This window comes from Ornithodoros turicata, chromosome 2 (genome assembly GCF_037126465.1).
Source record: "Ornithodoros turicata isolate Travis chromosome 2, ASM3712646v1, whole genome shotgun sequence".
Classification (NCBI taxonomy): Eukaryota; Metazoa; Arthropoda; class Arachnida; order Ixodida; family Argasidae; genus Ornithodoros; species Ornithodoros turicata.
In genome coordinates, this window is record NC_088202.1 from 86,935,567 (window position 1) to 86,954,187 (window position 18,621).

Here is an 18,621-nt window from a genome sequence, read left to right on the forward strand (position 1 = left end):
CCAACAGTATTTATCTTCGGCGAACTTTTGAGCACTGTCATCAGTTTTCAGTCAGAGAAATTGCATTTTCCGAATTGAACACCGAAATTTGCAAAGTCAACGTAACGCTCTTCTGCCAGAAACAGAAAGCACATATCCAACTTAACCAAGACGGCTGGCAGCTCTAAATCCCCTGACAGAGAGAGAGAGGAATGTGACCCGCTTATTCCTGTTTCTACGGTCCCTTGTTGTTTCCTTCTCATTCTTGTTTCAGACAACTGTGGCATTGTAGACTTCTGCGGTTGTCAGCTAGGGTTGCCACCTTTTGGAGTGCAAAATACCAGCTGAGGGAGAGGAGGTGGAATAGAGGGAAAGGAGGAAATGTTCGCGGGAAAGGGAAAGTGGGTGAGGGGTGGAGAGTGTAGCGGGCCGTGGACAACGACGAAGATGGCCACGCGCCTGGAGCACCTGCCTCAGTTCCACCGGCGCGGCCATGGAGATAGGCCACCGTCATCGCCGGTCGGGGCTCATGTAGAGGAAGACCATCGTCCTCTACATTTGGTGACCCGAACAATTCGGCTCTTTACCATCCCAAATTCCTGACGACGCCTTCGACGAGCACTACCACAGCGCCCTATACATAGACCCACCGCCTGCAAACCCCGCCGTTAACGTACCCGGCGCCTTTCCGTCTGCGGCCTCACTGTCCAGCACGGCCCCGCCCACCTCTGCAGCCGTGCAGCATTTCACCGTCCGGCTCACGACGACAGCATCACGACTGCCCTTCTCCTGTCGACTGACGCACCGACGCTCACGTACCGCCCCCCTCCACGGTACCGGTTCAGACGACCATGCAACGCTCCGACCGTTCACTGGTCATACGATCCTCTAACCGACCATCGCTTGACGGATCCCGGGAACCGCCCTGCGCTGTGCACGGACCCCGGCACAGTACCCCGACAACACAGGACCCCCGACAACAGAGCAAAGTGCTCGCCTGCCGGTTTCGGCAGTCGCGGCCGCCGACGCCACGGCCCGCATTAGCCGGCGCCTCGGCAGTTTTCACGGCAGTCCTCACGGGTACGCAGCATCACTTCCTGGGACCCTATGAGCTCACGCTCCCGTGCCGGTTCCGGCACCCCAGGCCACGACTCTGACGCCCAACGATTCGCCCTTCATCTGCCTCGCTCATCGAGAGCTTCACGCAACGGGTATTGTGCCGTCCCACGAATTCGTGCAGTAGTGCACGTCATCCACGGCCGCTCTCGCTCTCTCCCTCCGGTATAGACGTGATTCTTCCATCTTTCTTATCGCCGCTCCGCGTCTGAGGGGGGAGCCATGTAGCGGGCCGTGGACAACGACGAAGATGGCCACGCGCCTGGAGCACCTGCCTCAGTTCCACCGGCGCGGCCATGGAGATAGGCCACCGTCATCGCCTCTCCGTGGCATTCCATCATCGCCGGTCGGGGCTCATGTAGAGGAAGACCATCGTCCTCTACATGAGTATACAGAGAGAAAGAAAGAACGAGCGTACTCGCTCAAGACAACAATGATAATAATAATGAATAACTAAGAAAATGACTGTTGACTACGGAGTTGGGTCTGTATTCCAGATTTATTTAAGCTGTAGTGGAATGTTGAAAGGAAAACCCCGCAAAAACCCCTATGAAAGGTGTTGAGCCACAAATACCGGCAAAGGGCTGCCGGTATCACCTTCCTACCGGCAACCGGCAGAGCGAGCAAATAACCGGCCCTGCCGGTATAATACCGGCCTGGTGGCAACCCTATAATGTCAGCAGAGGCATTGAAAACGAAGCTGAAGGGGACGTCCAGGTCGTCCTCGCATCGCTGCTTGACGGTGGAGAACTGCACTCTTAAAAAAGGGGTGTACTTTAACTCCTGTTTTGCCACATATATAACACTCTTTTGGAGAGTAATATTACTCTCAAAAAGGGAGTCTCCGCACTCCCTCAAGGGAGTATAGCGTAACACCTTTCTCCCTACTGGAGAGTAATATTACTCTCCGGCAGGGAGAAGGTGTTATGCTACTCCCTTGAGGGAGTGAGGAGACACCCTTTTGGGTGTCACACACACACCCTTTTGGGTGTCACTTTGGGTGTCCTTGGGTTGCACAACCCAAGGCCCGTAGTAATCATGTAATGATGAAATACTTAGACTATGTTATCGAGACGTACGGGGGGGGGGGGGGCGGGCATGACCGATCCGAGGGGCCCGTACTTTCATGAAGAAGACCGAGACAGAGACACGGACAGTGATTTATCCAGACCCCCCCATGGACGATATCTTGGGTAAACCACTGGACACGCACGCAGAAGACGACACACGTAAGTTCTCAGACACTAAGTTGTCTGAGAACTTACGTGTGTCGTCTTCTGTGTCCGTGTGTCTCGGTCTTCTTCATGGATCTACACCAGTTAGCCTGCACCCTTTCCCTTGTTTCATTAGCCCGCAATTTCTCTCGCCGCCTCTGCCCGGATCAACTAATTGATCGCCATTTCGTTCATTCAGTCTAGACGGCTGTTTAGATTCGCCTGTGGTGCCCTTGAGGTACCTGCCCTGATCAAAAAGGGACTAGGCGGACCTGAACCTGGACTATGGTTAGGGAGTGACTTTTTCGGGTTAAATGCCTTTCTCAGATTCGGGGGGTAGAAATCGGGTGCTATTTTTAAGCCTGTAATTCGGGGAGAAATCGGGCGATAATTGTGCCTTCGAGTGTTATCGGGTGTTTTGTTTCTCATCTTGGGGGGGGGGGGGGGTCTATTAAGACCTTTACTAATCTTTTTCTTCTTTTTTTGTGTGTGTATGGGGGGGTAGCCTACCGGCACTAATCCCCGAAGGCATAGACAGCACCTTAGCCCAATATTGGGCCGACATTGCCAATATCAGTCCAATATTGGGCCAAGATGTTGTTCTGCTTGGGAGTGCTAACACACATGGGTGTATTGCTGCGAACGTAAGTGACTCATTCTTACATGTGTTACCTTTGTTCGTCTTCAGTGGAAACGTCACTTGAGGGTTATAGTGGCTGGAATTCGGGGAGAAATCGGGTTTAACCCGAATTGTCGGAGGTCAGTTCGGGGGGGGGGGGGAGGGAATAATCGGGCGGAATCGGGTTTAACCCGAAAAAGTCACTCCATAACTATGGTGAACTACCGGGACAGCCGCCTCAGTGTTGTGCGTCTGGGGAGTCGTGTTTCAACCGCAGTCGGGTATCGTCACGAATATTGCCCAACGCGCGGGGAATCCGTCTCACTAAGACGTGTGCGACTTGTACACGCGGTGCGGTAACACTACCCCATTGCACGTGGAACAGTAGACGAAGAAGATGGCGGTGGTGGTGGTGGTGAAAGGGCTCGTGTTGTCGGCCTCACAGAGGTGGGCAACGTCACGACTGACGCCCTGGGGAATGTGCGTCCTAGGCCGACTTCTAAGGGAACTGTGCGACATATATCTGAAAGCGTCTGAGGAAAACCGAGGAAAAACGCCAGACAGCACAGCCGGCATCAGGATTCGAACTCGGGTACGTACTTCCCAGCCTCGACGTGACATGGCCAGCACGCTAACCACTGAGCCACGCGAGCTGGTAGACGAAGAAGATGAGAGAAGAAAGAAGTAATTTCACAATAATTTCACCCAATCGGTATAAGTGACTCACGGCCATCTTTTGAGAGGAAGAAGAAGAAAACACGCACATATACACTAAAGCGTCCGAAGCACGGGTCTGGTGGACGACCGAAAATCCGTGAACAGGTAAAGGACACGACGCTGGAAGGCGCCAATGAGCGCAGCTAAGTTGAATGGCCCCTTGTTGGTACGGGCGCTCATCACGCAGTGTCCGCCTTTCCGTGAGTTCACATTCCATATATACGAATGTGCTCAGCGTTCGCCACGACACAGCAAGTGGAGCAGGGGCTTGTGTCACAGCATCTGATCATACATTTGAATTGGGGGGTGAAAGCCATGATTGAGGCGGAGTCTACGGAGGAGGGAGGTAAAATGGCGTGGTAAACGGGGAGGGAAGGAAAATGACAAATGTGGGTCTACCGAATACATGAGGGATTGGTCCGTGGTATCCCGGCGTCACTGCTGCGGAGCCAGTGGCCGAAACCGCGCAGATAATGTTGTCTTGCCCATTACGCTGTCGAGGGGTGACAAGTATTTAAGTTAAGTTACTGAGTATCAGGTGCAAAAGTAACTGAGTAGGGTACGAAATATTTAACGTCGTTGGGTACTTCAGTAGAATACTAAATAGTGCATTTTAAAAGTACTTGTAAGATAGCAAGTTTATCCTTAAAGTGTCAACGTAAGATAGAGTAACTTGAGTAGAGTATTTAAGTTGGTACAAGTCTACCTTCAAACAAACAGAAACGTCTCTTAGTGAGGTTACTGAAAGCAGCGTGGTTTATGCACAAGGTCTGACCTTTTCAGGTTAAATGCCACCACAGGATTCCGCTGTGGGTGTTGGTGGTGGAATTGGGTGCTACTTTTAAATCTGCAATTCAGGGCGAGGTCACATGCTTTGGCACATTCGGGTATTATCCGGAAATTTGTTTCTTTCTGTCCAGCAAGCGGTCCGCAGTTAAAGGGACACTAAACTGATGGTCGTACCTTGTCTAAAAAACTTTCACTCTACCTAATATGTGGAAGACTTTGTGCGTTTGTGTCATTCAAGCGCTTTCACTACTTAAAAAGCAGATCAAAGGGCGAAATCAGCGCAACACTCCCCTTCGTCTAATGCTTCAGCAAACGTCACTCGGCTACAGTAAACTGGGCTCATCCCCGAATGACGACTTTTGCGTCGTCAACCCATCCTGGACTCCCACAACGTCAGCCGCGGGATAGAACCTCCTGAACTTGTTTGCTGTCGCATTGTTGCGTCTCCGCGGCTGCGGAGGGGTTTCACTTCAAAGAATAAGTGTGCACCTGATGAAGTGCCGGCTCTGCACGAAAGCCTTGTTCATCTTAATTGTAATAAAGTGTTCCTACCCGTTTTACCTTCCCTCAGTGTAATCTCATTTCTGTTAGTGAAGGCAACCGGTAAAGATGTACAAATAATACGTTGTGGAAGGACATTCCTCGTGAATGATAGTGTACTCGCTCTGAAAAAAATAAAAAAATTAAAAATGCAGCAACATAAGTGGTGGCCCCCACGAAACGTCCAAATGACGTCGCTCCTATTGTTGTGAAAACTTGGAGTGCGGAGCAAGTTCAAGAAATAGTGCGCAACGTGTTTTGTAATTACTGGCGCTACTATGTTGTTGTCCACCTTCATAATTTAAGAAAGGATGTTTCAGAGTTAAATGAACATATTCGAATTGATACACCGTCGAGCTCTTATATCATGCTGTAACATCAAATGTGTTTCGCATAGTTAACGTTGCACTCAATATTTAAAAGGACTATCGCACGCCGAAAATCCGACGCGAATAGACCTCTATACCCGAGAGACGTCGTCATGACGTTGGTAGACAGGCTGAAACCGAAACAAATCGGAAGGGGAGGGCTAGGTTCCACGATGGCTTTCGGGCGGGACCTTGTTCGCCCCTAGCTTCGAGCGTAGTTCAAGTCTACCAAATTGGTGGCGCTGTCGAACGCTATGACGTCATTTGTTTACAAATAGGGAGAGGTCTATTGGTGGCGTGGCTCCTGTGCAGTTTGACCTAACACATGGCAAGAGCAGACGAAGCATATTGAGAGTACTCCGGGATTCCCTCTCTGGAAACGTCACCCGGACAAGGCCAATCAGTGAGCGCCCTTTGGCACAGACGAAACCAATCAAGGAGCGCCTGGAGGGACCTTGGTAGCCTTGACCACCGACCACGACCGACCGAGAGGCGGGCGGACGAGCCGGAATATACGAGGGGACGGCGTGTGCTCTGTGATCGGCTGATCGGCTTGCAGAATGTTGTTTCTGGTTAGCGTCGGGCGTGTTCGTACAGGTCACGTCAGAACTCACACTGGTAAGCGAAAGTCGGCGTATGTATTTCACTTAGTATATTGCGATGCCATTCATATTGCGACGCCATCAATCAGTATATGCAACGCCAAGCAGACGACCTCGGAGGCAATCGCCTCTGCTGCGCTCCCATTCGTGTGCCTGGCTTACGTCACCATGGTGTTAGCTGCAGAGTGAATGCGAATCTTTAAAACTCGTTTATTTAATATGTAAGCTGTTTCAGGAAGAGAGAATTGGCCAAGTTGACTGGTGAAGCGGTGACGAACATTACCGTATCGGGGAGTATCTGTCTCATACATACGTTCCTGGATGCGATAGTCCCTTTAAATCAGATAGTGTATGTGACACGTGACACAGCGTGATTGGTGTTCGGGGAATAACCTGTTCTGATAGAAATTGGTCCTAAACTTTTTTAGTTCTGTGTTAGCGCCGTGGCAACTGTGCTATGAGCGGTGTACAGACGTGGACAGATGGAGAGAGGACAGCAGGAAGGAGTGCGGGTCAAGGGGGTTAGTATGTGTCCTGGGCCGACTTCAGGGGGAGCTGTGCCGAAATTCGTCTGGAAAATCTTCGGAAAACCCAGGGAAAACCTCAGACAGCACAGCCGGTGCGGCGATTCAAACCCGCGTCACCTCCCAGTCTCGGCGTGGAAAGCGATCATCCTAACCACTATGCCACGGGAGCTGGTGGGGTCCTAAACTGATTCGGGATCGAATAATCGGGAGGGATCGCGTTTAACCCGAAAAATTACGTATAATACAGAATCGTAAGCACGGGGTGGTTGCAAAATAGTGGGGGATGGGAGGACATCCATTATGTGTAGCTTAATGTTTCACTGCCGACTGTTGGGGGCCGAGAAAGAAATGTATACATGTATACAAAAAGGTAGGAGGTTGTCACCAAACATTTGGGGGGGGGGGGGTGTAGAGGTGATCTGGATTAATAACTGTTTGAACGGACAGCTCGCTGCATTGGAGGCTATATGAGGGGTGTTCAAGCCAAACCGGGACTTTTCATTTTTCGCAAAAGTAAAATGAACTTACAGGCGAGAAATTAGTTTTATTTTTCAACGTAACCTCCAGCTGCACTAGTGCACTTGTCCTAGCGTTTCACGAGGGCTTGGATGCCAGCAGCGTAGAAATCCTTACCGGCGCGTAGCAGCCATGATCGGACCGCATTCTTGACCTCGTCGTCGCAGCTGAAGTGGCGACCCCCAAGGAACGCCTTCAGTGGCCCGAAGAGATGGAAATCGCTGAGGGCGAGGTCTGGACTGTAAGGGGGATGTGGCAGCAACTCCCAGCCAAGTTCCTGTAAGGTGCATGTCGTGAGATGCGCGGTATGCGGGCGTGCATTGTCCTGTAGGAGGAGGACTCCTTTGGTGATGAGGCCCGGCCGCTTTTGCTTCAGCGCCTTATGCACATCCCTGTAGTAATATGCACTATGCAGTAATATGCACTATTGATGGTGGTACCACTGGGCAGAAAATCAACATGAACAACGCCAGCCTTGCCCCAGAAAACCGCGGCCATGTCCTTACAGCAGACGGAGTGCTTCGGAACTTCTTGGGAGCTGGCGAGCCAGGATGCTTCCACTGTTTTGATGCGCGTTTAGACTCAGGAGTGAAATGGTGCACCCACGTTTCATCGCACGTGATGATCCGATCAAGGAACGGCTGTCCTTCACTGTCGAAACGGTACCTTAGCTCTTGGGAGATTTCCTGTCTTCTCTGCCGGTCAAACAAGGAGAGCTGCCTCGGGACCCAACGGGCACTAACATTCCGAAACTGGAGGTGCTCATGAATGATAGTGTTCAACGTTCCCACAGAAAGATACATCTTTCGAGCCAGTTCGAGACATGTTATCCGTCGGTCCTTGAGGATCAGGCGCTCCACAAGTTGGATGTTCTCAGGAACTCTGACACTGGGCTCTGAGCCTCCCCGGCCGGGATCGTCCTGCACTGATGTACGACCGTCTCGGGACCGTTTGCACCACTCAAACGCTTTGCTGCGGCTAAGTCTATCGTGGCCATACCGAGCCTGAAGTCTTCTGTGAATTTCAGATGACTTTACGCCTTCATTCACGAGAAACTTCATGACAATTCGCTGTTCGATGTGCGCGCTCACCTCGTTGTCGGCCATCTTGTCTAGCACGTGTCCTCTGTTTTGCACAAACCTTGGACCACCACGTGGTGAACGCGGAGGCCTGTCGCGTGTGAAAATGATGAAAAAGAAGTAGCGCGAGACATTTGTACACTCAGGAGACAGAAAGTCCCGGTTTGACTTGAACACCCCTCGTAGTTACTGATAAAAGAACTACGCATGCTTCTGTTTCTTTTCTTAGGGCCGATTTCACAAACACTTGAACCGAGATCAGACCCCCTGAAATTGGTGCTAATCGTTGATCTTGTTCACCAACGCGGTATTGTGAGATAGCACATCAATTCACGTCAAACGGTCAAATTTAAGGGCCATGCTCTTCTACGTCCGCCGCCCGCTCACGTCGGGCGACGCCAAGTGAGAGCTGGCCCTAATCGTTCGTAATACAGGGTTGACGATTAATGGCAAGTTTAGGGAACTGCCGTTGGTGGAACCGTGCCTTAGGAACTAACCTAAACCCTCATGTGTGTAGGCGCATAAAGGCTGATTCACACTACTGCGTTTACGGTTTACCTTGCGTGTTACGTAAGCTGACAGAGAATCATTACAACGGAACATCATTCAGGATAGAACGAAGGTACACGTAAGACGCTGCACACAGCCGTAGACGTAGTAATTTGAATCAAGCTTAAAGTTGCGCATTTGGTTTTATTGGTGCGCACGCGTTATCTCATAATCCCCCCGTATGCCTATTTTGCGGTCCGTCCACCAAGGCCAGACCGTTACCCGATAACTCACGATATGCGCTTAAACGACAATGCCTCTGGGTTCTCGATTGAGTGGCTAGCATACAGGTTGGAAGGCAAGAGGATTGGAAATAAACACGCTACACATCCATTGTAGTTGGACATCTTGCGTAAAAAGGCATTGTTCTTCGGCAAACGAGTGAGACGACTTACACCAGGCAGATAAGCGGAAAAGAAAGATATACCACTCTGCCTGAGAATCAGAGGATGGCATCGTTCAACCGTCCGCAGGTGCTGTGCACGAAACGCTGTGTGATTGCACGCAGCGTAGCGTAGAGTTCGAAGACCATTGAAGCCAACGGCCTTGGAAAACGCGCGTAGCGCCAGCAAGCGTGTAATGTGTCAATGTGTCAACCTGTCAAGCAGCACTGGATTCAACAATGCCATTTTAGAAGCTGACACATTACATGATTGCCGGCGCTACGGGCACGCGCGTTTTTTAAGGCAGTTGGCTTCAACGGTCGCCGAAGGTTGCCCGTATAACGGGTATCTGGCCCGCGGTTTCACAAATTCCGATTAACCTTTGATTCGAGATCGCTGTCCCTCAATTTGAATTTAACCCCTCTGCCTCACCAAGGGAAGTTACTGCCACTGAAACATCCATCATGTCACCAACTAACGTGCTAACTTCAAGTTTTAGCGACCCTTGATCTCGGTTTAAAGTTGACAAGCGTTGGTGAAACCGATCCTAAAAAACTACTACGACCTCGTGTGTTGCGTCCGTGTGTTCCTTCGCGATCGTTCAGTAAGTTCACTCATAAAAGTAATTGAATTACAGCTACAATTACTAAAGCGCAATTGTGACTTAATTAGGGTACTCCGGAAAGTAGCTGAGTTTGTGTGTGTGTGTGTGTGTGTGTGTGTGTGTGTGTGTGTGTGTGTGTGTGTGTGTGTGTGTGTGTGTGTGCGTGTGTGCGTGTGTGCGTGCGTGCGTGCGTGCGTGCGTGCGTGCGTGCGTGCGTGCGTGCGTGCGCGTGTGTGTGTGTGTGTGTGTGCAATGAGAGCAGCATATAGGTTGTTTTTGCAGTTGAGTTACATGGCTACGCGGTCGTGTGAGACGGAGAATGCAACTACGACATGACTAATTACCTAAAATTCATTAATTAACTGTTTGATTGTGGAATTTCATGCAAAAACGAGACAGCAGAATTGGAAAAAATCCTCGTTGAAAGCCATTAAAGTTCCATCTTTTGAAATTCATGAAACGAGCGCGTGCCGTGAAATATTCATAGCCGAGACCAAAACAGTGCGCCTCGGGAGCGCATGACCTTCGCCAAGACATGCATAAAATATCGCGCAAAAGTATTTAAAATAAGATACTAAATACTCCACGTAAAAAGTATTTAAAATAGAGTACAAAATACTCAAAACTGAGAGTAATTTGAGTAGAGTACTAAATACTCTGAGAAGTATTTAAGATGCTCTTTAAAGTACTTTAATACTAGCAGTAACGCCAGCTCCCGTGGCGTAGTGGTTAAGATGATCGCTTTTCGCGCCGAGACTGGGATGTGACACGGGTTCAAATCCTATCACCGGCTTTGCTGTCTGAGTTTTTCCCTGGGTTTTCCGAAGACTTTCCAGACGAATGCCGGCACAGTTCCCCCTGAAGTCGGCAAAGGACGCACACTAACCTCCTCTGTCCCCCACTCTTTCCTACTGTCCTCTCTCCATCTGTCCACGCTCATAGCCACAGTTGCTTCGCGGCGCTAGCACGCAATTAAAAAAAAAAACTAGCAGTAAGTGAAACGCGCATTCTGAACGTGGCCGCACAAATGAAAGGAATGAGCTTCATCTGCCATACTTAATTAAGCATATCTTTTATTTGCAAGGTCTTGGTGTCAAGTAATGTTTGGTGAACTAAAGTAAACTTTGGTGATATGTCCTGACCGAAAACTAATCCCTCCTGTATGTCAGCTCAGGTCTTTCAACCACAGGCGCGTGTTTATTGTTCCAAGGAAATAAATGTCGGGGTACTATTTTATCTCATCCCCTGGGGATTCACCTTTGCAATATGGGGACCGTTTTCTGACGAAGGGGTCGGGCTAATAACAAGCAAGGCCAAACGTGGGACCAGCCTATTGTACAGGAGCGTAAATGGCGGATTCATGAATTCCCGAAAAAAGAAGGAAAAAAATTGGGTTGATTTCCAGTGAGCTGAAAATCTGGACACGGCGGGGAAGTGTGCTGCATACGGCTTGACGAGGAAGGAAAGTATTTTGAGTACTGAGTAGCAAATAGTGAAAAAAGCATTTTAAATACTTGGAAAATACTTGTCTCAAAAAGTATTGAGTAGAGTACCAAAATAACGAAAAAAAGTATTTAAAATACTGTATCTTGAGTACATACTCAAGATATGTACAAGTCTGCCTGCGCCAGACTTATCTGGACCCTCTGGGGTGCAAAGCGGTTGATCCCGCCAGCAGATTAGCACCTACTTCGCTCATCTCCATCGCTCAAAAGCACGTGGCAGTCTGACGTGGAATGAGCGCTCAGTGCGCCCCCAATCGGTGTCGGTTTCGGCTCATTTCAACGCACGTGCGCTTTAGGATAAAAAAAAAAAAAAAAAATGGAATGACTTTCAACGAGGATTGTCTCCCATTCTGCTATCTCGCTTTTGGCCGATGTCCCCTAATTGAAGAGTTAATTAATGAATTTTAGGTAATTTGCACCTTGTAGTTACATACTGTCTTCGAGAGGGCGTACGCATGGCCGTATAACTCAGCAAAAACGATGATGATGATGACGATGATGGTAGGAGAAAAATATGTAGATGTGATCCCGCTCACCGCGGCACAAGCTACTCCAGATCTAGTAGAGGAAAACAGGAAACAAAAATGAAATAAAATAAAGATATATCGTATCTATACTGCTGTCATAGCTTTTTTTTTATAAAAAAAACTGTGAAGGATTTAAAAAAAACGCCCTGTATAATTTTGACGCATAACTTCATAATTCTTTCCTGATGAACGCAGTACAAATATGATGATAATGGATTTTTAATGGCGAACAAATATGAAAATGCTTAATTCCTGAAAGGGCAAGAGATGATAGACCATAGTGGAGTACGGTAACTAGAAATCTGTCGTTATCAGAAACATGCCTCTAAAGGAGGGCTACAAAAGTATCAACAGTCTGCGTGGCCAAGATACAGGTTAAAGATTAACACTCTCTCTGCAGCTAAGGTAGCACCAGCGATAGTAACATCATGATAACGTGAGCCAGGCACACGAATGGGAGCGCGGCGCAGGCGATTGTCTCTGAAGTCCCCGGTAAATACGCCGACTTCCGCCGACCAGTGTGAGTTCGCGACCATGTCGCGTGGAACAGTGTTACGCTCCTGGCTGTACGAACACGTTTGACGCTGGCCCAGAAGTGACATTCCACAAGCCGATCACCGACTCACCACGACCTGCAGACGCCGTTCCACCCGCCCGCCGGTCGCCAAAGGCCGTTTGTGGAAGAAAGATACAATTGGGTCACGCGACAAGGAGGAAATAGGTCCAAAGGGAAAGACGATCTAAAGGAGAAAGAAGGTCCATGCTGCAAAAAACGTCAACACATGAAGAAGATCCACCAGTGGATATTCCTTCCCAGAGTTGATTTTTTCCTTTGGATTATTTTTCCTGAAATCACCCAAGGCGCTCCGGCCGTTCCCCCATTAGACTTGTTCGCGCCAAAGGGCGCTCCCTGATTGGCCTTATCCGAGTGACGTCTTTTTCGTTTCCCAGCGAGGGAATTCCAGCATACTATCAAAATCTGTCTTCTGCTCTTGCTGTGCATTACATCAAATTGCGCAGAAACTACCCCACTATAATTCGCGTCGTATCTTCGGCGTTATTGTCGGTGATGAACAATGAGTAAAATAGCACTTTTTTTCGGAATCGACCTGGACGGATGCGATAGTCCCTTTAAGTTATGCTAAACACAAAGGGAATGCTGCTCATGATGTCCACAGCTTCTAGTGTGCATTGGCCTTCATAAACAAAGCATTCTTAAAGTTCTTGTCTGTCTCAAAGGTTACGATAATCTTGACTTTCGCGAATGAGTAAAAATTGCAGACATCGTGAAAACGATTAAGTTGAATCCTAAATCGCATGCAAAGTGATTCCAAAGCTTACAGCAAGTGCCATCACGCATTACTTGCAAAAGTAATTAAGTTGCAGACACAATTGCATAATATCGAAAGTTGATAAAATAATTCACGTGCTTGCAGTTGATAATTTGCGTCGCAATACAACTACGATCATGAGTAGCGACGAGTGCGGGTATGAAAATTCGTACCCGCACCCGCACCGCACCCGCGGGCGCACTACCCGCATCCGCACTCGTAGCAATGTCATTGGTGCAAACCACACCCACACCCACACATCCCGACGCGTACCCGCATACCCGCAGACGTACCCGCAGCCCAATGCGTACGCAGGTTTCAGTTATGCCACATGAACGTCACAGCTTGAAATGATTGAAATTGGTGCTGACGACACTGTCTGTTAGCGAGCTGTTCTTCCAACGCTCCAGGCTCTGGCCAGACGCTGTGGCGACTGCTGACATGGTTGCCAGCTTACTAACGCGAAGCCTACCAGTCGTGGTGCCGAAAGGTAGCAAAAATTAGCCCCATTCGACAAACATACATCGAAGAGTAAACGTAGAACACGGTGCCAGTAAATGGCAAAGCTGTCATGTGGGGGAAAGCGAAGAGCGTCTTGGAAAGTATTTTGGGGCAAATATTCGCGATGAATCGGGTCATGCACCAAAAGCCGACGGGCTGGCTTTGCGCCTGCGGGTATTGCGGGTATACCAGCGTAATTCGCGGAGGCAGTGCGGGTCTACCCGCGCCTTACCCGCAACCAGCGATGACACGGAAATATATACCCGCGCAGAACAAACTTGCGCGGGTATAGCCGCACCCGCACTCATCTTTAATCATGAGCAGAGGCGTCGCGAGCGCCCTCCGTTCCCTTCGACCGCAGGGGGCCCCACAAGGAAGGGGCCCCTAAAAATGGCAAAAAAAAAAAAAAAGTAAGAGTCGTCTTTCTGCAGAACAAAAATTCAAATAGCAGTTATTCCTTGCTCTCACTGATCGGGCCATATCCTCTGTTTCGTCGCGGTTTGATCAACTCGTGGAGTGCTAAAAGTTGCTTGGATTTCCGTATACAACGCTAACAGCCTGAAGCAGTGTCACGCGGAAAATGAACTGGAGAGTCGTAGTAAAACGTTTGAAATAAAAATGAGAGACAACGAAATCCTAATGGAATTAAATCGTTTGATTTATGTCATCGACAACGAGAGAGGACTTGTCACGGCAAACAATTTTTAACGTATACATATACAAGAACAGCCTTCAGGAGATATATCGGAATCTTTGCATTTGCATCAGAATTCTTCTCACCGCACAAGTTACTGTCGCTAGTGCTGAAAGGAGCTTCAGCAGAATGAAACTCATCGATCAAGGATATCCTGCGCTCAACCATAAGAGATGGCAGGCTTTCTGAGCTTGCAGTTATCTCAATTGGAAACAAGAATGCCAGATCTCTGGACTATGACAGGGAAGAACATGGGAAGAACAAGGCTCGAAAGAAGCGCTTTGCGTAAATGCGGAATACATGTACACTGTAAGCCTATGTATACATAATATGAATCCTGCATACTGTATAAAATAAATGCCGCATTCCAGTTTCTGCATTGTAAGGGGCATTGCATTTGTTGCTACCGCCCTGATCTCGAGCATCATCTCGAATGTAGTCCTGTAAGTAATTAAGTAATTCTTGAGAGTGTAATTTGGTTACAATTGGGTAACTTGTCAGCAATTACCAGCGACGCTCACCAATTGCTGCGATATCATTCGGCTCCAAATGTGCCTTTGTTTTTAATACGTATTGTAATGACGTTTTGATGTGCGTGATCTGCGTGATGGTTTGGCACGTGTGAGTGCACGCTACAAAAGAAAGCAAACAGAGCCGCGCAACAGGGATTACGTCAGTTACCCCAAACAGTGCGTTACGTCATACCCGAGACCCGCAAAGTTTCGCAAACTGATCTCTATTATAGAGATCAGTGGTTCCGCCATTATGTCAGCAGAGGGGGCAGCGATGCCAACTGCAGGGAAATTTCCCTAAATCTAGAGAAGCGTGAGTTCACCAAGGGAAAAAAAAAGTAGTTTCCCAAAATCTAGAGAATTTCGCTCAGGCGCCACTAACGGAGAGAATTCAACGCTATAACATTCTTCATATATTGAGCGGGACTAAAGAAACGGAACACTCATTGCATGACCAAGCCTGCTTTATCCGCAGGCTAGAGACCGTGCTGCAGAGACAGACTAAAAAGTGCTGCAGAGACAGACTGGCGTAGACAGTATTGGGAAGACGTAATACAATACACCGGAAGACCTCTCCAGCAATGCAAGAGAGTCACATTGCGCGGAGACCAGCTCCCGTGGCATAGCGGTTAGAGTGACGGCACAGTTCCCCCTGAAGTCGACAAAGGACCCCTACTAACCCCCCTTCCTGCTGCTCTTTCTCCACCTGTCCATGTCTGTACGCCGCTCATAGCCACAGTTGCTTCGCGGCGAATTGAAAACAAAAACAAAAAAAAAACATTACGCAGATGATTACAAAGGACCCACTGAACCAAAGAAGGCCTGGGGCACAATTACATCAAGAAAATATTCAAAACCGCGCATGTAGACATGCTTTGTGTAAAATCTGTTTCAACCTTTTGATTCCGATCAAAATGTCATCGTCCCACCCTTCCCCGACTTCTTAACCGCTTTCGTTTGTAAGTGCTTTTTCTGAAAAAAGGGCTTGCAGACCATACGTGAATTCACCACACGTTTCCGCAGGTGTTGGTGATGGTGAGGTAGTATAGCTTGACTTTGTACACGTTTTTACATTTGCATTGCGAATCGCAACACCATCATTTCCTACCTAAGAGTGATTGAACTTTTGTGGGCACTTTGTGTCATAAATCATCGATAAAAAGTCATTGATCATCGAATTCAGGTAGGGCGAAATGACACACAACATGCATAACGAAATGCGTTAGAAACGTATAAAAAAAGAAAAAAAAAGATAAATGGAGATAAAAGATAAATGCATACATGATACTACATCTATGCGCTGGGTGAGAACTTGTGAGTGGTGTGTCGTTAGTTCATACAACCGATGGCAAGAGTAAAATTCAAACGGCTATGAGCATCTAGTTTCAATGACACGCTTTCGTGAGTGGCCGATGAACGCGCGCCTCTCAGCAGAGATGCAGACTAGGGAAATCTGGGGAAATTTCAGTGTCCGCTCTGGGGAATATGCAGGCGCAGTTAGGCAAATACGGCACGTGCGTGGGAGAAACACACAACACGGAGCAGAGGCATGCTCAGTCAGAGGAGAAACCACTCACTCTCGCGCCATTTCCACTTTCCCACCGCTGCAGGAGAGCTCTGGCCGCCAGGAGGAGGAGAGGAGTTGCTGGATAGGTATCGTGCACAGAGCAGCAGCTGCCATGGAGGGTGTTAAACGGCGCTCCTCCTGTGGATTTGTCTCTGTTATGAAAGTTCCAACGCAAGTCATCTGTTACAGTAACAAGTGGTTGCACCATGAAAACAACACCAAACCCCTCGTCATCGTCCTCCCTGGTACGTCAGATTAACGTGTCAGTTGCATCACTCCGCGTGGGTGTGTCGACGCGCGTATACGCTCGGCGAAACAGTGGCGTAGCGTGGGGGTTGGAGGTGGCGGTCGCTTCGCGCGCAATATTTTCTTTGGGGCAAATTATCGACAGAGAGAGAGAAAAAAAAGCCCGAAATATAAACAATGAAACTGTTTATCACTTGAAAAATCTCAATCAATTTTTTAACATTGTGCGCTGCTGGAACGATCTGGGCGGCTTAAAGACGGGGGCGATTGAAGCGAGGTTCAAAAAGCGGTGTAAAATTGTATTCTGTGTACATTGGAAGTAGACCGTGTGCGTTGAGAGAGTAGCGCATATTCTCAAAGTGAAGCAACCGAAGCGCGAAGTCCGTGAAGCGCTTTCTACTGGATGTGGGAGCTATAGCACCTGATGCACTCTTGTTTGCGGTCGCGATTCTGATGCATTCCTGTTGTGACTTGTTTAGGGGCGCTATGCTCGTTGCGCACGGGCGCTGGGAACCCACGCTACGCTGCTGCGGGGAAATCGTCAGTGCAACTCTGCATGTTGTTAATGCACATGCTTTGGAAGGTAGTCACTTAGGCACGACTTGTGCTTGTGTCGGTATTCTATAAACGATTGTATGTTTTATAAAAAGAAAGACATGCAGTACATCAGGTTCGCTTCTTCCTCTGCAAATGGAGACGATGTACAGCACAAAATGACGAAACTTCTCTGAGCAGTGAAGGGGTTGCTATGGATGTTTTGAGGTCAGGCTCCGCACGTGGACGACTCCCAGATGAAAGCGCTGTTCGTGGAGCGTATACTACTTGTCAGCTGGAGAGCAGATGTAGTGACTCCAGTCAGCTGGACAGAGAGAAGTCGCGTCAGCTGACTGGTGGGCGCATTCGGAATAAGGGACTGAGAACCCGACGGTCGGTCGTTTTCTAACGTTTCGATTGAATATAACCGCAACCTGATGAATGCCCGATTCTTGCAGTTTCATGCAATCATCGCGGACAACGCTTTTGTTTTTATTTCGTGTCTCACAAAAACATACGCGTGTATAGGGGTGTTCCACCTAACGTGATAAAAAATCGTATTTGAAAAATCGACTTTTGTGAGCATTATCGAGGTCAACGCTATGTATCTCGGGGAGATTTTATCATTACTTCTAAGCATGAACCAAAACAGAAGAACAATAAAGAAATCTCGTATTATGCATGAATACATGAACCTGCGATGCAATGGTCGGTGTTCAAGCTGGATAAATCGTCTTGCACAAAAGGAAAAAAAAAAAAAAAAAGGTGGGGAAGCAGGACTACCACTCGGAAATGAAACTAGTTTTAGTTAGGAAACTGGCCATTTAGTTTCTGTACATTTTCATAAATATGTAATGTACATCGTATGTGCGATTTCGTATGTAAAAGCGGGTCGTCGTGAGTGCAGAAAAGTGACTTTTTTTTTCTCTCTGTCAACGCGGCATATCCCCCCCCCCCCTTCTCTTAGCGATGTTTGAATTGGGAATTTATAACTCCCTCCGGAAGCCTAATCTTGACTACGCCCCTGTGCAGCCTGTCAGATAGCAAGCGCCCTCACAAGCGCTAGGAAGTGGACGTAATTGCTCAAGTCCCGATCCCGCCGAAGGTCGGAGAAGCCGCACACACTGCTCAGCTTCAGCAAACGCGCGAGGTTACGATTTCTATACGCGTCATGGCAATCCCAACTAGAAGTGCTCTGGTTGAAACGGGATACAAATTCGTATAGCGTGCACGAACATCGTGCACAAAAGGAGTTCACCCCAGGCTGCTGCTTCTCCCTTTTTTCTATAGCGTACTCTTTATACGTATTTCCCATCGCTTATGTGACGTTTCGGCGTTACCGTATGGTGTAGAGGTGAATTGACCGCAAATAATACAACTTTCATCATTAATTAGATAAAATTAATTAAGTTAGCAAAGTAAATTCTACGTCCGCAATCTAGCGAACCTCAACAACAGAGAGAAACGCTCCCCCCCCCCCCCCATTTTTTAAAGAACTTAGTTACACCAGCAAAGCAAACCGTGGCATTTGCCACGTTGAAATTAACCGCGACAATCTTTCAGAATATATTCCCAAAACGGGCTTCGCAATATGTTTGAAGT

At 48.3% G+C, this 18,621-nt stretch overlaps 1 protein-coding gene across 2 annotated transcripts in view; it reads left to right on the forward strand.

Annotated features, from left to right (window-relative positions):
* The first annotated feature begins 3,689 nt into the window (after positions 1-3,689).
* Positions 3,690-18,621, forward strand: part of LOC135383815 (lipid droplet-associated hydrolase-like) — a 31,756-nt gene continuing 16,824 nt past the window's right edge. Inside the window, exons 1-2 of one of the 2 annotated variants that reach the window (XM_064613132.1) lie at positions 3,690-3,750; positions 16,283-16,484. In XM_064613132.1, the coding sequence (XP_064469202.1) occupies positions 16,352-16,484 (133 nt within the window). In that variant the 5' untranslated portion in view covers positions 3,690-3,750; positions 16,283-16,351. Of the gene's footprint in view, positions 3,846-16,282; positions 16,485-18,621 lie in introns of both variants that reach the window. The other variant, XM_064613131.1, reaches the window with a different exon arrangement.